Genomic DNA, 21,927 nt, shown 5'->3' on the forward strand with positions numbered 1-21,927 from the left:
CCCAGAACAACAAGGTAAGAACTTCAGAATTCAATGTCTATTTCCACACAAATACAGAAAACATCAGGGAACTGAGATTACAATAGTAACCAAGATGTTCACTTTGACAAAAGGTGAGAGAATGTTTCTTTTATTTTTCTGAAAGCTGAATTACTGAAGAAAAAACAAGAACTACAACAGCCACAGCCTTAGATAAAATCAACTGACTTCAAAGAAGATAGTAAATCACTCAAGATCTCAGCAGAGGATTAAACAACTCCACAAACAGCAGCACCAGCTTCACATTACTGACCAGATTGACCAGATTTCTGTCCGGTCTTATTGAGAATTAACAGAGGTTCAGATGTTGATGTTTTATTGGTCAATAAACAGAGGTACTCAAAAATTTTACTCAAATAAAAGTACAAGTATCTGGCCAAAAACAAGTAAAAAAGTACAACTTTAAATTATACTCAAGTATTGGAAAAGTAAAAGTATGTTTTTTCCCCTGACAGACAGAAGTATGGTTTAAAGGGAGAGAATGAAACAAAATGCAATGGCACTGTCACGTTGAAGCGATGAGATCAGGGTCCAAAAATGCAGGGGAAGTTTAAATTAATAAAACAAACAAACAAAAGGCCAAAACGGCACACACAACAGGATACAAAAGCAAAACAGGAGCAAGAACACAGACTACAGGATACCAACCAAACAGAAAACAATGCAACTAGGACGAGTGGTGGGAAAGGGGAAACTAATATAGTGCTAGGTGATGGGAGACAGCTGTGTGATCAGAGAATGACAGGTGTGTGTGATGAGGCATGGAGTGTGGAGGTAAAAGACAGCGACCTCCGGTGGAGGAGGGAAAACCCGCAGCCCAGAGTCATGACAGGCACAGGTTAAACACGTATATCTAGTGCAATAACAACAATTAAAATGAAGCACATCGGAAAAAAATACAAGAAAAGGAACTAAAAGGAAACTCCATCCTTTCCACCCTCATGTCATCAGGTGCGGTCTGGGGGGATTAATCCTTCTCGCACCTTTAAGGAACCTCACGATCAGTTGGTGCTTACCAAAGGGGACAGCCTGCGCTCCAACCTCTCCTGCAGGCTGTGGAAGGCCGGAGAGAGGTCTGACGCGTCCCGTCCAGGAGCCAGACGTGTAGGTTCCATAGGTCGGGGCACGGGTGCCAAATTGTGCCCATCCCCTGAGAAAGAAGGTCCTTCCTCAAGGGGCTCTTCCAGGGAGGGCCTTCCCCTAGGGAAATAAGATCTGGAAACCAGGCCAATATGGCGCAACCAGCAGAACCTGCTCCTCATCCTCCCTCATCTTGCACAGGGTCTGTGATAGATCTGTTTGCCTCCCCCGAATTCTCCCATTGCCAGCTGCAGGGACGCACTGGCACACAGCTGGCCTCCGGGGTCCAAGTACGCCTTTCCCCCAGTGAGCCTCCTTGCACAGGGTCTCTTTGTCGTCCCCCAAAGAGCGATCTCCTCCACCTCTGGGTTGCCCGCATCGTGGGCCTCGGCAGGAGACGGAGCTGGTTTTCTGGAGGCCGCAGGGGGGCCCTCGGCGACGAGCAGGCAGAAGTTGAGGGCCCGGCGTGATGGAAGTGTCGCGGTGGGGCAGGATGTGTTTAATTGCCTCCGTCTGCTTCTAGAGTGCCGAGAACTGCTGGGCAAAGTCCTCGACAGTGTCACTGAATAGGCCGCCATGGGAGATGGGAGCATCGAGATAGCGTGCATTGTGGTGGACATCCCGGAGGGCGAAGTCGGTGGTGGCCCCTTGGTCAGGACCACCCTTGTGCCGCTGTTTCAACGCACATAATGTTTAGGATATTTAATCTTTTTGAAATTTAAATTACACAATCACTATAAACCCCTTATAATAATATTAAGATACGCAGATGTATATTGAAACAGCAGTAGCCTAATAATTGGTTAAACCTTTCAAACTTAATTAGATTTTTTGTTCACGTCAAACACTTGTATGTAGCCTACATAAAGTTCACTCTATTCTTCCTGTTTACCAGCCACTCACTTTCATGTCCTTTAAGAAATGGATAAACACACATGTTGTAAATCGGACAGGCTCTACTAAATGGTAGTGCACTTATAACCTATAAACTAAGGGTGTACTCACACTAGGCATGGTTGCCGTAAACCGGGCTCGAGTACGATTGTCCCCCCTCCCCACTCCCCCTCTGGCCTGCACTCACATAGGGTTTCAGCATTCGTGCTGGAGCACGCTTACGTCATTATGTTGCGATGGTTTCAGGATAAACAGGAAGAGCAACGCTCTCGCTGAACACGAAATAGTTTACTTTGTGGACTTTGTTAATTATTTTAAATCGTTTGGTCAGCGGTGGTCCACAGCCCTCTCACTGCCTATTGTTAAACATGTCTATCGCCTTTGTGGCACGAAAATTTTCACGCAATCGTGCTGCTCATATGAGGAGGTTTTCAATTACCAGCTGAAGTGCAGCAATGACTTTGCAGCTTTGATTACGGACTACAAAAACGTTGATTACCTCGCAAAAGCGTGACATCACGCGTCCTGTTCCGTGCTCCAGCACGGTTAGCGCTCACACTGCATGCGAACCGCGCCCGAGTCCAACTGAACCGTGCTCTGGCACACCTCTTCCAAGCGGGCCAGGGACGGCTAATCACACTAGTCAAACGAACCGCGCTTTGGTGGTCAAACGCACACGGGCACGGTTCAAACTGCCTAGTGTGAGTACACCCTAAGCCATCAACTGTGATGACTATGAACAATATAACTGAACGTAAAGCAAGTTATTAAATGTTTTACTCAATTTATTTATTACAGTCACTGAATCATTAACAAATGAAACAGTGGGCTTAAAATAAATTATTCATTCAATTTTCACAAGCAATGTTTAATTCCTCAATGAAACACCACTAATTGTTATAGAAATATTGATTTTAAATTTACTGTAGTCTTTAATACAGAGACACTAATTTGGGCAAACAGCACTAGTTACTTGTTTAGGACTTGAAACTCGACTTGGACTTGTCTGTCTTGACTCGGGACTTGACGTGAGACTTGAATGCAAAGACTCGAGACTTACTTGTGACTTGCAAAACAATGACTTGGTCCCACCTCATAAATAAAACAAACACATAAAACCATCGTAGAGACATGATAGTCTGTTTGTCTGTCTGTCTACAAGTGCGTAAATGTTCTTGACTACCTTGTTCTCCTTTCCAACCAGGTGCCAAACAACAAGACAAAATACAGCAAAATAAAACAATAACAGTAACTATCCTGCTGAAAAAAACTGATTAACCAGCCTGGTTTTAGCTGGTCAGCAGGCTGGTTTTAGAGGGGTTTTGGCCACTTTCCAATGCCTAAATTTACTTAAAAGTGTCCCTGCTGAAAAAATACAGCATATGCTGGTTAGGTATGTTTTGATGCTGGTTTTAGCTGGTTTATGCTGGTCCTTTGCTGGTTTATGATGGTCCTTGACCAGCAAAGTACCAGCATTAACCAGCTATGGACCAGCATATGCTGTTTTTTTCAGCAGGGGTCCTTAATCCTTTAATTTAACTCCGAAAACCGTCTCCATATTCCATATCCTCAATCTCCTTGCATGAGTGGGCACCGTACACTTTTGTTAAGCCGCATTTCAAAGTAAAAGTCGGTTAAATAACATAAAGAGTGCAAAGAAATCTAAATTATAATAAATACAGAAAATAGAGAATTAAATATTATCATAAAATTGTATCAATTCCTGTAATTAATTCAAACAACTGAGGGTTATTTACACCTGGAAACTGCAGTCTCTGCTACATCAGCCAAGTGGCACTATTATGAAAAACTAGAGGAAACCTCAGAGGAAACAGCCCTGGAATGTCAAGACAATCACATAATAAAAAAGCAATTATAAGTGTTCATATATGTAAGGCTTTAACATATTTACATAGTGGTTAGCCTATACCTCTGGCTGTTTGTATTGTCACGCTCATATCATTGCAGTCTGACTGCACATTAACTTTGTCTGTTTGAAATTTCATTAAAAACATACAACTATTTATTTTTCCTTGTTTCCTCACAATTGATTTTATTACCCTTAGTTTAAGTAAACCAGCTGCACCTATACCTCGCCTAAACTCATGTCCCTGAAACACCCCTGACAAATATTGACTTATTATTGGTTACCTGTCACATTTTAAAGTAGACTACACAAATATTTGTTTCTATATTAATATATAGATTCGCACAACACCTATTCAATGACAACTTTTAAAAAATGGTTTCCAAAACCAAAAAGTGCTATAGTTTTAAACAAGAGTTTGTGTGAAGAAAAAAAATGACCACCACCATCTTCTTCTCAGCATAGACTAAAAGGTCAAGCATGAGCCTAATATTGATTATGTTTGATATTCGCTGGTTATGTTGTTTAACGATGAGCAAATACCACATGAATTAGCTTATTTCTGTGGGGCAGTCACAGCCTAATGGTTAGAGAGTCAGATGGGATGTTGCTTTAGTTGTCATATCAATGTTTTCAATTGCATCATTAAATTGTTTACTAGTTTACTTAATATGAAATGATAACATGTTGTTCTGCCCTGCTGAAAAAAAACAGCTTAAACCAGCCTAGGCTGGTTGGCTGGTCTTAGCTGGTTTAAGCTGGAAATGGCTGGTTTTAGCTGGTCTCCCAGCCTGGCCAGGCTGGTCAGGCTGGTTTTAGCTGGTGGTTTCCCAGCCTGACCAGCTAAGACCAGCCTGGCCAGGCTGGAAAAATGGCCAAAACCCCTCTAAAACCAGCCTGCCTCCCAGCTATGACCAGCTAAAACCAGGCTTGTTGACCAGCTAAAACCAGCCAACCAGCCTAGGCTGGTTTTAGCTGTTTTTTTCACCAGGGTGTTCTGTGTGATTTTTCAGTTATAATCAATTTTATTATTAAGGCATACAGTAAATCTCAGTATTGAAGGAGTGTGGCTTTCCATCAATTACGGTCTTCTGAATTTCCCCAGTGGCTGGTTCTTTACACACCTGTGCATTTAACAAACTACACAAACATCAGTGTGTATTTATCAGGTTAGTAATTAATTTAAAAGTCTATCAGGCTCAGAGCCAGACAAGACAAAACAGCAATTTTTTTATTTAGCGAATTTAGCAATGTTACGTCCAAGGTTTGCTTCTGTTGTTCCCTCCTCCCCTTTTCTTTTGTTATTCGCTCTCTGTTTTCCCTCTAAATTTAGGAGCTGTGATTGGTTGGCTGAATTGTTGGACTGGAACCAATCACGGACTGTCAGCTGTGACTGAAGCTCCTCTGGGGACAGGAAGAAGAGGGGCTTGGAGACTTTGAGTGTTTTGTTCGGCGGGTTTTAACACCCTTGTACGTTGCGGTCTTTGTATGTGGTTCACTTGTTTATTGGGTAACACTTTAGAATAATGGGCCGTTGTTAACAAGTAACTATGCAGGAGGTAATAGCTAGTTCTACATTACCACTTAACTTAATACTATTAACTAATATAAAAGCAAGATTAACTAAGCAGAAGGTAATTGCTAATTTTGGACAAAGGTAGTCCCTTATTAGGTATTTGACAATTACTAAAAAAAAAAAAAAAATGTCATTGAGAACTATTTGTGAACTGTGACCAATTTATAAAGAATAACTAATTAATTATCACAACAGTAACATTTATAAAAATGAATGGTTATGTTCATGCCAGCAATGATTGGATGCTCCTGATTGGATTATTTCACTATTATGAACTGCATTTAGTTCAATGGTTTTTTTTTTTTGTTTGTTTTTTTTATAATATTCTAGGGCAGGCTTTAGTGTGATAGTAAATATGTTCTTTTGCTTCCGTAATGAAGACATTAACTGCATTTATTTTGTTAAGCACAAAAACAACATTTTCCACATTACAATGTCTGTTAGAATATCACTATAGTGCTTCAAAGAAATGCATGGCTGTACAGTATGTCATATAAAATATGTTAAAAAAGTTGATTGTAAATTACTTGCAAAATCCATCTTAACCCCTCAATAATAACTCAAGTGTTACCTTGTCAGTCCGCATAACAGGTAACCAATAATAAGTCAATATTTTTCAGGGGTGTTTCAGGGACATGAGTTTAGGCGAGGTATAGGTGCAGCTGGTTTACTTAAACTAAGGGTAATAAAATCAATTGTGAGGAAACAAGGAAAAATAAATAGTTGTATGTTTTTAATGAAATTTCAAACAGACAAAGTTAATGTGCAGACTGCAATGATAGAAGCATGACAATACAAACAGCCAGAGGTATAGGCTAACTGTCAGGATTTTGTCTATGTCTTGTCCTGTTCTGTTCTGTTTCCCAAGTGTTTTTTCCCCTATGTTTCTAGCTAAGATGGTTTAGTCCTTGTCTCACCCTTTTGGTTTATGTTTAGTTAGTTCAGTCATGCCCATATTTGTATTTCCCCCTCGTTATCTTGTTATCTTTTTTGTGACCACGCCCCCGTTTCAGTATTTTTAAGAGTCTGTGTTTGCACTCCCCATTTGTCCGTCAATGCATATGTTACTTCCGTTTGTATTGTTCCTGCTGATCATTGATTGCTCCTGGTTTTTGTTTGTTTGTATTAGTTTCAGTGTTTTGTTTTAATAAATCTTTATTCGTTCATCTACTCTGGTTCTCCTCTCCATTTCTCCACTCCTCAACCAGCCTGATCGTGACACTAACCACTATGTAAATATGTTAAAGCCTCACATATATGAACACTTATAATTGCTTTTTTATTATGTGATTGTCTTGACACACCAGGGCTGGTTCCTCTGAGGAGGCAAGAACAGATGAGAAAATAATTATTACAAAAATAAGAGCATCACAAAAAAGTCAAAATGTTACACAATCACTCATTTTTCCAAAAGAAACACTGTTTCAAAGTTTCAGCCAACATGTTACAAAAAGAAGAGTTGGAATCTTTTTGAATTTAACAAGAAAATGATTTATGGGTAGTATCTGCATAAAGTTGAAGTTACTTTATTTACAAATAAATATTTGTTTGGTAACGTCCAGATGACCTTCCGTAATAAACTTTCCAACAGTCTCTTCCATTAAACAATACAGTTTTGAGGTAAAGAACAAATAGTTTTATTAACATTTGCAGCATCAAATAAATCAAAAGCAGATAAGCGCTGAATAAAGTTTGGTGAAGCCCAACTTAGTCCTGATACAATGTGTATTCTGTATATATATATATATATATATATCTACCCAGTGAACACCTGAAATCAACTGAAATAAAAGAACCACCAGCTTCACTCATTATTAACCAGACTGACTTTATTTCTGTCAGACATCTACAAAAAAGAGAATGAACAGTGATTTAGATGATAGTTTCATTTGACGTCACCATCATGGTGATTAGTGTTTGCTTTAGTTGGCTTTATTATTATTACTTGATATGTATCTTTGGGCTGCTGTAACTGTGTATGTAAGGCATATTTGTTTCGAAGAGACTGCAACCAGGTGATAAGTCAGGACTTCATTGCACAGATTAATTAGAGCATATGAAACTGTCTGCATTTTAATTTATTCATACTTTTTATGTACATTACAAATATCTGACTACTTATTTTCAGTGAAAGCATTATTGTGCATTCTCTTTTTAAATACAAATAAAAAGAAATATATCTGAAAATGTAATTGCAATATGGAGCAAAATGATCAATATTAAAGATATTTATTTTATAGTCTACATTAAAAGTAGAAAGAGCAAACTGTCTACATTCCCTTACAGATCAAAACACACACTCCACACAATGGGTAGCCAATCATTACAGTTTCATCCTTTGAGGTTTTGTGTGATTACACTGTAAAAAGGGATACACTACTCAATAAAACTGTGAACAGACTTTAAGCAATATCAGTAATTAAATTCAAAACATACTGTAAGAATTAATTAGAATGAATCAAATGAGATACAAATTAGCCATTCAAAATGAGTAAATTGTACAAAAAAGTAACATTTAAACAAGAATATTGGTTTCACTGGGGAAAAACAAAACAAACAAACAAAAAAGCTCTATGCACATGCCAGGCCAGTAGTTGGCGATCAAGAAACACCCTTCAAAAATGTAACAAACATGCACATGTCCTCATTTTTTTCACACATTCACATTTTGTTTACATAAGTCAGGTAACTTTATTGTCAACTCTGCCACATGTACAGGACATAAAGAGAATTGAAATTGCGTTACTCTCAGACTCTAGGTGTCAGAGTCATGTCTGTGTATTGTCCTGTTCTGTCATGTTTTCCAAGTGTTTTCCCCCCCATGTTTCTAGCTTATATGGTTTAGTCCTTGTCTCCCCCTTTTGGTTATGTTTAGTTAGTTCAGTCATGCCCATATTTGTATTTCCCCCTTGTTATCTTGTTAGTGACCACGCCCCCGTTTCAGTGTATTTAAGAGTCTGTGTGTGCACTCCCCATCTGTCCGTCAATGCTATCTGTTACTTCTGTTTGCTTGTTTTCATGTGCTTCTTATACTCCTGGTTTTTGTTTGTTTGTATTAGTTACAGTGTTTTATTTAATAAACTATTTACGTTTTCATTTACTCCGGTTCTCCTTATCATTCTCCACTCCTCAACCCCGCCTGGATCGTGACAGATTGACGGACCAAAACAAAGGATGAATCGGGCTGAGGCTTCCTTGAGGGGACTGCGGCAAGGCGGTCGAGAGTTGGAACGGTATGTGGAGGAATTTATCGAGCTCTCCCACCAGGTAGGCTGGCATGAAGCTGCCATCTGCGCTGTGTTTGTTTTGGGGCTGGACGATGAGACGATTCGCTGTGATCTCCCCGTTTGTAATTTTTCCTTGATCGAGCTAATCAATCTCATTCTCTATTTAAATGGATCTGATTTTGAAATAAAAGAAATTCCTAGTCCGAGTAAGTCTCATCTTCCGGCCCCCTACCAGGCACAGCGCAACTCGCCAGCCTGCCCTAAGCCGAGAACCTCCACATACCGTGTCAACGGCTCGAGCCGCCAGCCGACTCCCAAATCTCCAGTCGTCCTCCAAAGCTCCGCTGCTGTCCTCAGCCCGATGCGGCCGGCCTCCTCCCTGCGCTCTCATCTACCGGCCTCCGCCCAGCGCTCTAATCTGCCGGCTGCCACGCCAGCTCACAAGATGGCTGCCACGCCAGCTCACAAGATGGCTGCCATGCCGGAATCTGCACGCAAGATGGCTGCCACGCTGGAGTCGGCACGCAAGATGGCTGCCACGCATGAGTCTGCACGCAAGATGGCTGCCACGCATGAGTCTGCACGCAAGATGGCTGCCACGCATGAGTCTGCACGCAAAATGGCAGCCAAGACTGAGTTCCCGGCCAAGATGGCCGCCGTTGCTGAGTTCCCGGTCAAGATGGCCGTCGTTCCTGAACCCTCGGCCAAGATGGCCTCCAAACCTGAGTTCCCGGTCAAGATGGCCGCCGTTACTGAGTTCACGGCCAAGATGAACGCCGTTCCAGAACCCTCGGCCAAAATGACCATCCAACCTGAATTCCCGGCCAAGATGGCCACCAAACCTGAGTCTGCACCTAAGATGGCGACCGCCAAGTCAAAGTCTCCGCTGGTTCCGCCCAGCCTTCCAGAGTCTCCGCTGGTTCCGCCCAGCCCTCCAGTGACTGCGCCGCCAGAGCGCCCTCCAGTGACTGCGCCGCCAGAGCGCCCTCCAGTGACTGCGCCGCCAGAGCGCCCTCCAGTGACTGCGCCGCCAGAGCGCCCTCCAGTGACCGCTCGCCCAGAGCCTGCTCTACCAGAGTCTCCGCTGGGGTCGTACAGTCCTCCAGAGCCCGCTCCTCAAGAGCGCCATCCAGAGCCCGCTCCTCAAGAGCGGCGTCCAGAGCCGACGATGTCTCCTGCGTGCCCTCCAGAGCCGGAGCTGTCTCCAGCGCGCCCTCCAGAGCCGGAGCTGTCTCCAGCGCGCCCTCCAGAGCCGGAGCTGTCTCCAGCGCGCCCTCCAGAGCCGGAGCTGTCTCCAGCGCGCCCTCCAGAGCCGGAGCTCTCTCATGCGCACCCTCCAGAGCCGGAGCTGTCTCCAGCGCGTCCTCCTGAGCCGGAGCTCTCTCCTGCGCGCCCTTCCGTGCTCTCCTGTGTGGACTATACCCTAGGTTCCCCCAAGAAAATTTTTTTTGGGGGGGGGGGGGGGGGGGGGCTACTCCCCTGATCGGCCATGGCCACCTGGACTGTTTACCCGGCCATGGCCACCTGGACTAGACCACTTCTATATCCTGTGTCCCCTGTGTCCTCCTAGCGGTCTCCAGGGCGCCCACCCTCCCTCCCCTTTGGATGTTATTAGGCGCGGGACGCGCCTTCGGGGGAGGGGGGGTTATGTCAGAGTCATGTCTGTGTATTGTCCTGTTCTGTCATGTTTTCTAAGTGTTTTTCCCCCCATGTTTCTAGCTTATATGGTTTAGTCCTTGTCTCCCCCTTTTGGTTATGTTTAGTTAGTTCAGTCATGCCCATATTTGTATTTCCCCCTTGTTATCTTGTTAGTGACCACGCCCCCGTTTCAGTGTATTTAAGAGTCTGTGTGTGCACTCCCCATCTGTCCGTCAATGCTATCTGTTACTTCTGTTTGCTTGTTTTCATGTGCTTCTTATACTCCCGGTTTTTGTTTGTTTGTATTAGTTACAGTGTTTTATTTAATGAACTATTTACGTTTTCATTTACTCCGGTTCTCCTTATCATTCTCCATTCCTCAACCCCGCCTGGATCGTGACACTAGGTGCATACATGTAACATTAAAACCAAAAAGGTGTTTCAGGCCCCCAAAACAGAGTTGTTGAAGACACCTGATGTTAACAGAATCACTGAAGGAGAAAATCATTTTTAGGTTACCATTGCAGTGGTCAGTGTTTTCTTTAGTTGGGCTCTGGACACTTGCCTTTAATATTAGATGCTGTTGGGTGCTGAAGTGAAGTTATAACAGTTAAACAAGCAAACAGAAAAGATGGTTGTGTGGTGCTGGTTTTGTTTTAACATTTTTATCATTTGACCTTGATATCAGCATCCTGTGTTTGTACAGGATCAAGGATGGAATTACTGCATCTCTAGGACCTTAGTTTTTCATAATAGTGCCACTTGGCTGATGTAGCAGAGACTGCAGTTTCCAGGTGTAAATAACCCTTAGTTATTTGAATTAATTACAGGAATTGATCCAATTTTATGATAATATTTTAATTCTCTGTATTTATTATAATTTAGATTTCTTTGCACTCTTTAAGTTATTTAACCGACTTTTACTTTGAAATGCGGCTTAACAAAAGTGTACGGTGCCCACTCATGCAAGGAGATCGCGAATATGGAGACGGTTTTCGGAGTTAAATTAAAGGATTAAGGACCCCTGCTGAAAAAAACAGCATATGCTGGTCCTTTGCTGGTTTATGCTGGTCCATAGCTGGTTAATGCTGGTACTTTGCTGGTCAAGGACCATCATAAACCAGCAAAAACCAGCATATGCTGTATTTTTTCAGCAGGGACACTTTTAAGTAAATTTAGGCATTGGAAAGTGGCCAAAACCCCTCTAAAACCAGCCTGCTGACCAGCTAAAACCAGGCTGGTTGACCTGTTTTTTTCAGCAGGATAGTTACTGTTATTGTTTTATTTTGCTGTATTTTGTCTTGTTGTTTAACTCCTGGTTGGAAAGGAGAACAAGGTAGTCAAGAACATTTACGCACTTGTAGACAGACAGACAAACAGACTATCATGTCTCTATGATGGTTTTATATTGTTCATAGTCATCACAGTTGATGGCTTAGTTTATAGGTTATAAGTGCACTACCATTTAGTAGAGCCTGTCCGATTTACAACATGTGTGTTTATCCATTTCTTAAAGGACATGAAAGTGAGTGGCTGGTAAACAGGAAGAATAGAGTGAACTTTATGTAGGCTACATACAAGTGTTTGACGTGAACAAAAAATCGAATTAAGTTTGAAAGGTTTAACCAATTATTAGGCTACTGCTGTTTCAATATACATCTGCGTATCTTAATATTATTATAAGGGGTTTATAGTGATTGTGTAATTTAAATTTCAAAAAGATTAAATATCCTAAACATTATGTGGATAAAAATCATACGTTTCAGTAACCAGCCTATATCAATCAGAACTCTGTTTAGCTTTTTAGAAGGTAGGCTATAAAGACTTGCCGAGTCACAGTCAAGTCTCGAGTGTCAAAGTCTAAGTCAAGTCACAAGTCTTCTTTGATAATGTCAAGCTTGTCTCCGCTTGGGGGAGATTCAGGTGACCGTGCAGAATGTTCCGTCGGCCCACAAAACCCTGCGGACTTCTGCACCACCGCGTGATCCCGTCGAGTTGCCAAAGCAGTTTGCTTCCCCGCTCGCCGGGCCGAGTGTCTCCTTTGGCGCTCCAAACGAGGATGAGATGTCTGTCACAGCATCAGAGGGAGAGTCAGAGGGAGAAGCGGACGTCTCGGCGGCTCAGCGGCCTTCCGCTGTCGCTGCCCCGTCTGAGGCAGACATCGAACTCTCGGCTATGCTCCTCCGAGCCGCCAGGGGGAACGGTCTGGAGGTGCCCCAAAACACCTCCGGCTGATCCTTCGAGGCTAGATGACTGGTTCCTGGGGCAGGCACCCACGGCACCGCTCCCCCCCGGTGCCTTTCTTCCCGGAGGTGCACGAGGAGCTGGTGAGGACATGACGGGTCCCCTATTCATCATCCCCAGCTCCTCTCCCCTCGCCACCCTTGATGGCGGGGCGGCCAAGGGTTATGTGACGGTCCCAGAGGTTGAGCACACCGATGCGATGCATTTATGCCCGCGGGGCGCCGCCACCATCTCCCTTCCAGGGCATGTAAGTTCTCGTCTGCACTCGCGGGCAGGGCTTACTATGCTGCTGGACAGGCTGCCATTGCCCTGCACGCCATGGCTACCCTGCAAGTTTACCAAGCCCAGGCGTTGAAACAACGGCACGAGGATGGTCTTGACCAAGGGGTTATGCAGGAACTCCGTGCCGCCACCGACTTCACCCTCCGGGCGACGAAGGTCACGGCACGTTCCCTTGGCCAGGTGATGTCCACTACAGTCCACCACAAAGCACGCTTTCTCGACGCTCCCATCTCCCAGGGCGGCCTATTCGGTGACACTCTCGAGGACTTTGCCCAGCAGTTCTTGGCAGTCCAGAAGCAGACGGAGGCAATAAAACACATCCTGCCCCGCCGCGGCACTTCTATCACGCCGGGCCCTCAACCTCCGCCGCTCGTCGCCGAGGGCCCCCCTGCGGCCTCCAGAAAACCAGCTCCGTCCCCTGCAGAGGCCCACGACGGGGGCAACCCAGAGGTGGAGTAGATCGCTCTTTGGGGGACGACAACACTTACGTCCCCACTCCCGGTGGAGGGCCGGGAGCCGCTGTGTACTCAAATGCCCACAATTTCACAGAAAGAGCCAATTTCCTCACCTCTGGGGTCTCGGCCCCGAGTTCCCTTCTTGAGCAACGCCCTGAAAGTTCCTCGGAATTGGACTCGGAGCCAGATATCGCCAGTGCGGGAACCACGGAAGAAGGTAAGCGCTGCCCAGTGCAGCCTGACTTCTCTCCAGGACGTTTACCCCTCTGGGATCCTGGATCTTCGAGCCCTGAATCAGTCCCTTCTCAGGCTGCCGTTCAAGATGCTCATGACGAAGCGCATGCTAATATGCATTCGTCGCCAGAATTGGTTTGCAGCCATCGACCTGAAGGATGCGTACTTTCACGTCTCGATTCTACCTCGACACAGACCCTTCCTATGGTTAGTTTCCAGGGTCGAGCGTATCAGTACAAAGTGCTACCATTTGGCCTGTCCCTCTCTCCCTGTGTCTTCACGAAGGTCATGGAGGCTGCCCTCTCCCCCTCTGGCGGAAGGGCATTTGCATTCTCAACTATCTCGACGACTGGCTTCTCATAGCTCACTCGCGAGATTTGTCATACGAACACAGGGACCGGGTGCTCCAGCACCTCAGCCATCTGGGCCTTCAGGTCAACCGAGAGAAGAGCAAACTCTCCCCAGTGCAGAGGATCTCTTTTCTCTGCGTGGAGCTGGACTCTGTCGACACAACAGCCCGCCTCACCAAAGAGCACGTGCAGTCAGTGCTGAAGTGTCTGGAGTCATTCAGACACAAGACAGCAGTCCCTCTCAAAACATTTCAGAGGCTCCTGGGGCATATGGCAGCTGCAGCCACGGTGACGCCGCTGGGCTTGCTTCATATGAGACCGCTTCAGCGCTGGTTACACGATCGAGTCCCGAGATGACCATGGCACCGTGGCACACTCCGGATCGGCGTTTCCCCGCAGTGTCGCCGCCTGTTCAGCCCGCAAGTCTCCAGGCATCTTGTGGTTTACACGGATGCCCCCTCCACGGGTTGGGGTGCTGTATGCAACGGGCAAGCAGCCTTGGGCTCTTGGAGTTGTTGGCTGTGCCTCTTGCGCTCCGTCGCTTCTGACCGATGCTGCGCCACAAGCACGTGCAACCTCTATGATGGTGGCCTCATTTATTGACAGAGGTGTAAAATACTTGAGTAATTTTACTTGATTACTGTAGTTAAGTATTATTTTGTTAGATTTGTACTTTACTTGTACTTTTACTTGATTACATCTCTGAAGAAAAAACAGTACTTTTTACTCCTTACAATTTCATTTCATCTTGAAAAGTACATTACATTTTTATTGTATCTTATGCACATTAAATATGATAAAGGGAAGCTCAAACGTGCCTGACGTGACGATCAGTGTTTTCATGCATCAAACTACACACATTGCTACTTTAGTTACGAATTGTATCAGATAAATGGCTGGCTTTAAAACTTCATCAAATCTGAGGAAACATATTGACGTAGCAAAATTGCGTTTTCCACCCAAAAACGTTTATTCATTATTTGTTCATTATTGTTATAGAGCCATTAGCTGTGTAATATATTAGATGAATGCACAACATTGAGTGCAAATGAAATCAGTGATAAGAATTTAAATACAATTAATATTTTTGTGGGATTTGTTTTAATAAATGTTACAAATCTAAAAAAAAGTATTTAAACAAACATTGTATGTTAAATTAATTGTAATTCATGTTCTTACCACATAGTGGATAGGTTGCGTTTACGATATGTCATTATATGACACATTGAGTAGGAATTAATATTTTTTTAATCTTAATTACATTATTTGCCCTTTAATTAATCTAATTAGTCGCAAATAATTATTTATCAGGATTTGCTGAGAAAAAAAACCTAAATGTTCCAAATAAACAAATTAAAAGATGAAATATCCTTGTAGACATTGACGTTGAATAGACAACACAAAAAAGTGGCCTTAGAAAATGTTAATGTTTTATGTTTTAATTCTATGACTCTCCTCATTAATTCAACACTGTCACGGATTGGCCAGGTTCTACTCCCTCACTCACACAACGATCACAGTCACCTGATTACTAATCAGACGCACCTGAAGCCAATCACCAGCACCACATATAAGCACACCACACACCTCACTCAGTGTCCGGGCTCGTTTGCACGAAGCGGACTCATTGTGTTTCTCTGTCGAGTTCACAAACTTCAAGGATATACTTACCTCGCTACTTACCTGTTGAAACTTACCTGCTTTCTCATTTTGTTCCAGTACGAAGTCTGTTCTCTGTTCCAGTCAGCGGTGGTCAGCCGTAAGCCAGTCTGTCTGTCACCAACGGTGTGTGTGTGTGTGTGTGGGTCGAAGTCCTCCTCCCGTCGTTCTTGGAAAGGAAAAGATCTATCATCAGTATTCATCTCTATTCATCAAGTATCCTACCTGGACTGTTATACTTACCCGGTTCTGCACGTCATCTTATCCACAACGCTCTGCTGAAAATAAACATTATTATTATTATCACTAACCTCTCCTGTTTGGTCTGCTTCCGTAACAAACACATTCTTGAATTCTGTCTGAAATATGTTTCTAGCCTCTGCATCACATCTTGCTCTTCAAAGGGATAGTTTACCTAAAATGAAATTTCTCTCACTATTTACTGAACCGCTGTCATCCCAGTTGTTTATGACTTTCTTTCTTTAGATGAACAGAAGCAAAGAATTTTAGTCCATATAATGCAAGGAGACAGGACCACTTCAGAAACCACTCAAAGTGAACACGACGGTCAAGATTAAAATATTAGTATTTGTATTCTTCTTTGTTTCTGTCACGTGGGAATGATGAGATCAGGGTTCAAATGCAGGTAAGGTTTTAATATAAATAAACAAAAGCAAACACAAGGCCAACACGGCACACATGAAGCATAAACCAGAGAGAGCACTCAAAGACATACAAACCCAACAGAAAACAATCCAACCAGACAGAGTGCAAGGAGAGGGAAGACTAAATAGTCTGTGATAATAGGGAGCAGCTGTGGGTGAACGATGTGAGGATCAAGACAGGTGTACACAATTTGAGGAGTGGAGTGCGGAGGAAAGGGAGACAGTGACCTCCGGTGGAGGAGGGAGAACCCGCAGCCATGAAAGTTTCACTTAAGACAGGGGTTGCATAAATTACTGTCATATTCACTTTGTGAATAGTTTTTGAAGTGTCACTTTTAGATGTCCCATACACTTGTGTTGAGAGATGTTTTTTTTTCTAAAACAGTTCATCTGATAAATGAAAGTCATATGGGATGGCATGAGGGTGGAAAGGATGGAGTTTCCTTTTAGTTCCTTTTCTTGTATTTTTTTCCGATGTGCTTCATTTTAATTGTTGTTCTTGCACTAGATATACGTGTTTAACCTGTGCCATTGCATTTTGTTTCATTCTCTCCCTTTAACCATACTTCTGTATGTCTGTCAGGGGAAAAAAATATACTTTTACTTTTTCAATACTTGAGTATAATTTAAAGTTGTACTTTTTTACTTGTTTTTGGCCAGATACTTGTACTTTTATTTGAGTAAAATTTTTGAGTACCTCTGTTTATTGACCAATAAAACATCAACATCTGAACCTCTGTTAATTCTCAATAAGACCAGACAGAAATCTGGTCAATCTGGTCAGTAATGTGAAGCTGGTGCTGCTGTTTGTGGAGTTGTTTAATCCTCTGCTGAGATCTTGAGTGATTTACTATCTTCTTTGAAGTCAGTTGATTTTATCTAAGGCTGTGGCTGTTGTAGTTCTTGTTTTTTCTTCAGTAATTCAGCTTTCAGAAAAATAAAAGAAACATTCTCTCTCACCTTTTGTCAAAGTGAACATCTTGGTTACTATTGTAATCTCAGTTCCCTGATGTTTTCTGTATTTGTGTGGAAATAGACATTGAATTCTGAAGTTCTTACCTTGTTGTTCTGGGTAAATGAGTATTTAATATCTTTTGCCAGAAGGCTTTACGATAATCAACAACACGGTAATGAACAAACAACAGAAGATACTGATGAAACTTTCTACACAAGTTTAGAGTTCACAACTTGAGAAGAAACAGTTTCCAGTAAAGTAAAACTGGCAGAGTAGTAGTACGAATGAAGCGTTTTCCAAGCAGACGAGTTTAAGGGTAGTAGAGATGTTTTATTGAGGGTTACAGACATACAGAAAAATATCTACATCTGTTTTTGCTACTCCCATTAAAAAGTTTTTTAAATGCTCAAAAAGTGTTAACAGAGTGATTTAAATTCCATTACAATTGCACACAGAGACATGCGTAAAGAAGTGAAGAATACACCATGAACCTAATGAAATAACCTAAGTTTTTTTTTTACATGATGCTCATTTAAGGTAAATTAATATATGCTTATCATATCAGACTCTCATAAAGACAAGGGTAAATTTTTCTTTAAAGTGAACTTGTTTGTTGTTTATAATTAGAGATTGTAAGATAAGCACACTATTTTGTTGTGTTCATGTTCACAGCTGTGCTTCATTAAAGACTTTGCTCTTAAACAATGTTGGTCATGTTTACAGCATTGGCTACAAACTGGTTAAAAACCACTGACTGCACATTAACTGAAGTCAAGTATTTATTATTATATTTCTTAATTTTTGGCATCATGATTGAAAACAGAGACAGAAAAGGAGAAGTGAACAACTGATCAGCAAAACATGGTAAAGATCGGTGAGGCTCTAATCAGCCTGACGTCTATGCATTGCTTCTTTCATAATGTACAGGTGAGCTTTTCGCACACCTTAACACAATGTAAGAAGTGGACAACTGCCCACTATATATACAGTTTGGGTGTCTCTTCCCGCTTTGTAATGTACACGTGACCACAGGAAACGGCTGGCTACTCTGAACAGTGCTATAGCCGTGTACTCCTCTACAAACGGATTTAATATGTGTATCTTCTGCTTGTATGAAGTTGTTGACACGTTTGCAGTGACCACTTGTAGAGACGATGTTTCTGTTTCTCATTTCCTCGGTACACGTCTCCTTTTTCACATTGAGACCCCCATGTCGAGAGAGGAATTCTTGATAATCCTGTACTGATTGACCATGAGTGTAGGACGACACACACAAGAGCAGCAGCAGAATCACTGTAACCTGATGAATCTCCATGACCTGCTGAACAACACACACATCAGAACACCTTCTGCTCACATCTGACTTACTAAAGCAGTTTAGACATGATACCTCATCAAATAAATCACTCAACTCTTCATTTGGTTTTACTTGCTCATATCTTAGTAATATTAACCCAGCTGTGCATGTTTTCAGATATACGCAGTTCCAGTCCTGTGTTTATGTTAAAGACACATTTCTTGTATATCTTACACTTCCTGAGTAGAGTTCTAAAGTTCTTACCTTGTTGTTCCAGGTATATTAATATTGAGTTCTTTCTTCTTTTGCCTGTAGGCTTTAGAGTAATCAACAGCAACGGTTATGAGCAAACCCTGATGAAACTGGCTCCAAACGTGAGTTTAGACTAACTAGTCCCTCAGTGCTGCTCCAGTATTTATTGCATATCAGACATGATCTTCAAACAAAAAGTGTGAACATGGCCTTGGGCAATCGACCTGTTTGCCATCACCCTTATTTGTTTTTTGCAAATATTTAAGAAGGAAAATGTGTTTTTTTTAAAGTCCAGTTTACAATCCCTGAGTTTCTTCAAACAACATAAGAGCATGAGCAATGCCTTCTAATGATTAGACACACAGAGCTGTAATAAAAATGCAGATCTGAAATCAGATGTTAAACATGGTCAAATAAAAGCCCATTTCAGATGTTTTTTCCACAGTGCTGTGATGTGCCACAGTTAGAAGGACCACTAAATACACAAATGAGATTTTTTCAGTCATAAAACAATTCCATTCCTAAATGTTGGTTTATCAATGATTTCTTGTTGATAGTTTACCACACAGAGATGGGGAATGTGCACATTTATTTTTGTTTTATTGGAAATAATCTATGGCGTGCTTTTGTAAGGTTATATTACAAAAATGTTACCCTGTTTCTATATCTGATTTGCATTATCCCCGTCATAGAATCACAGAAATCTAATCAGATTATGACTGAAATTAAATTCAACTTTTATCCATTGGAATGTTTCATTCATTGTGTCACTGGATGCACAAACTGACAAAGTATTACTCACTAATTAATTTTTGGAGGACAATTATTTGTCCCAGAAGTAATTGTGATAAATATCATTGTCATTTTAAGATTATTTTATTTCCCTGATATGATGATAATATAACGACAAAATAATGGAAGTAAATCTTTTCAAAGTGCAATCAACTTTTAATTATTAAGGCACTGAATAAATAAATGCATACATAGATACCTGCATACGTAAATCCCATATATATATATATATATATATATATACACACAGTATCCCACAGAAGTGAAATGCAGCGCTCTAATTGACTGCTTTGATGCGTTACAATATGGTAATACTCAATACACAATACTCAAGAGTCAAATGTCCCCTATGCTTACACTTATGTATAGAGCGATCTCACAAAGATAGGCTTCGTTATAAACAATGAAGTTTGAATCTCTCTTATTTACATCACGTACCAAGCCAGCAATGAGATGTGGGGCCCAGATGAGGGCTTCATGGGCGGCAAATGTGGGCCCCATTATGGGCTTGCACCCGGGATTCACATTGGGGCCAGCCGTGGAAGCCCAGACTTACTAAAAGTGGGACCTGTAAGGGTACTGCATGGGTCTTAATTGGGCAATTCATGCCAAACCCATTTGGGCCCCACCTGCCCAAAGGGGTTTAAAGTGGGTTTGCACCCGGGATCCACATGGGGGCCAGCCGTGGATGCCCAGATGGGTTTTAAGTGGGATCTGTAAGGGTCTTATGTGGGTCTTAATCGGGCAATTCATGACAGACCCATTTGGGCCCCACCTGCCCAAAGGGGTTTAAAGTGGGTTTGCACCCGGGATCCACATGGGGGCCAGCCAACGCCCAGGAGGTCCAGGCCGCCCCAGACGCCCCCCCGGGATGTGCCGGAACCCGCCCCCGCGCCCTAGCCACACACCCGGACGCCCCGGCAGCACCCCCCCCCCCCCCCAAATCATTACAATAAAAAACTGTCACGGTACACAAAGGGGTCAGGGTCCAAATGCGGGAAAGTAAAGTATTTAATAAAAATAAACAAACAAACAATACAAAAGCCAACACGGCACACACGACAGGAGCAGGACTTGAGCAGGATACATGAAACACCAAAACAGGAAACATGAAGATAATGCAGAAGCACCAGGGAAGTGGAAGTGTGGAGATTATAAAGACAATAGTGATTGTGAACAGCTGGGAATAACAGGTGACATAATCATGACAGGTGAACACTCAGGGAAGTGCAGTGCAGGGAAGGGAAAACAGCGACCCCAGGTGGCTGAGGGGGGCCCCACAGCCCAGATCATGACAAAAACCTTCAATAAAGTGTCAAAGCATGCTCAAGGTGGACAATTAACATTTTTATTTAAAAGACAAAAAACTGTCTCCAATACAAAGTCTGTGCAAATGCCATATAAAATTTACATTTTACATTTCAGGTATTTTTTTAAAAGAAATACAGCACAATTACATTAAAAGAACATGGGACAGTTTCATCAAAACATTTAATTAAATATATGTTTACCTTAAAACTATTAGAAAATATTTCATGATAATTCACTCACCCCCATGTAATCCAAGATGTTCATATCTTTCTTTCTTTAAGTCGAAAAGAAAGTAAAGTTTTTGAGGAGTAGATTTCAGGATTTTTCTCCATATAGTGGACTTAAGGTCAAGGATAAAGGTTTCAAAATTTCAATACAGCTTTCAAAGGGCTTTACAAGTTCCCAATGACCCTTATTCCTTGGATGGGATGATGTAGAGCCCTTTGAAGCTGCATTGACAATTAAATTTGGACCTTCAACCCGTTGGCTCCCATCGAAATATGGAGAAAAATCCTGGAATGTTTTCCTCAAAAACCTTTTTGACAGAAAAAGAGACAGACACAAGCATCTTGAATGACTTTTATGTTATGTGTAATGAATTTTAATTCAGTCATGTCTATCTTTTGCTGTAGTGTTTCAATGGGTAATTTATTTTATATTTCTAAACATTAATTTTGCCATTAAATGTAATAATCCAGTAAGATTTTTTTTTTACAACAGCCAGTGCTCCAAACAGAGATCTGATCATATCATCATCCATTCTGCACAGAATGACATGAAGAAACAGAACAAACTGAGACAGATTAAATCTAGAAGAACTGTGGCAACGTCTCCAAGATGCTTCAAGAGACCCACCTGCAAACCTGAAAAACTATCCGCAAGTGCACCAAGTGCAAAAGCTGCTTTAAACACAAGATGATGGTCACACCAAATGTTGATTTAATTTAGTTAAAAAGAAGTTAATTGATAAAGAAAACATTTATGATATTTTTATCAACATTCTCATTTTACAGAATTTGTACACAAGTGCTTAAAACTTTTAACAGAACTGCTTTGCTGGTAGGTTTCTTTAAGCATCTTGGAGATGTTGCCACAGTTCTTCTGGATTTA

General features: G+C 42.2%; 1 protein-coding gene across 1 annotated transcript; it reads right to left on the bottom strand.

The window, feature by feature from the left end:
* Window positions 1–17,487: 17,487 nt before the first annotated feature.
* On the bottom strand, window positions 17,488–18,480 carry LOC141340783 (ribonuclease-like 3). Its single transcript, XM_073845878.1, has one exon. The coding sequence runs from the start codon at window positions 18,478–18,480 to the stop codon at window positions 18,064–18,066; it is 417 nt and encodes a 138-aa protein (XP_073701979.1). The 3' UTR covers window positions 17,488–18,063.
* Window positions 18,481–21,927: the final 3,447 nt, after the last annotated feature.

The sequence above is a fragment of the Garra rufa genome, chromosome 8, assembly GCF_049309525.1.
Source record: "Garra rufa chromosome 8, GarRuf1.0, whole genome shotgun sequence".
In the NCBI taxonomy this organism is placed as follows: Eukaryota; Metazoa; Chordata; class Actinopteri; order Cypriniformes; family Cyprinidae; genus Garra; species Garra rufa.

Bases quoted from the DNA above. Each gene is read 5' to 3' on its own strand.
- LOC141340783 (XM_073845878.1), bottom strand. From the start codon at position 18,480: ATGGAGATTCATCAGGTTACAGTGATTCTGCTGCTGCTCTTGTGTGTG.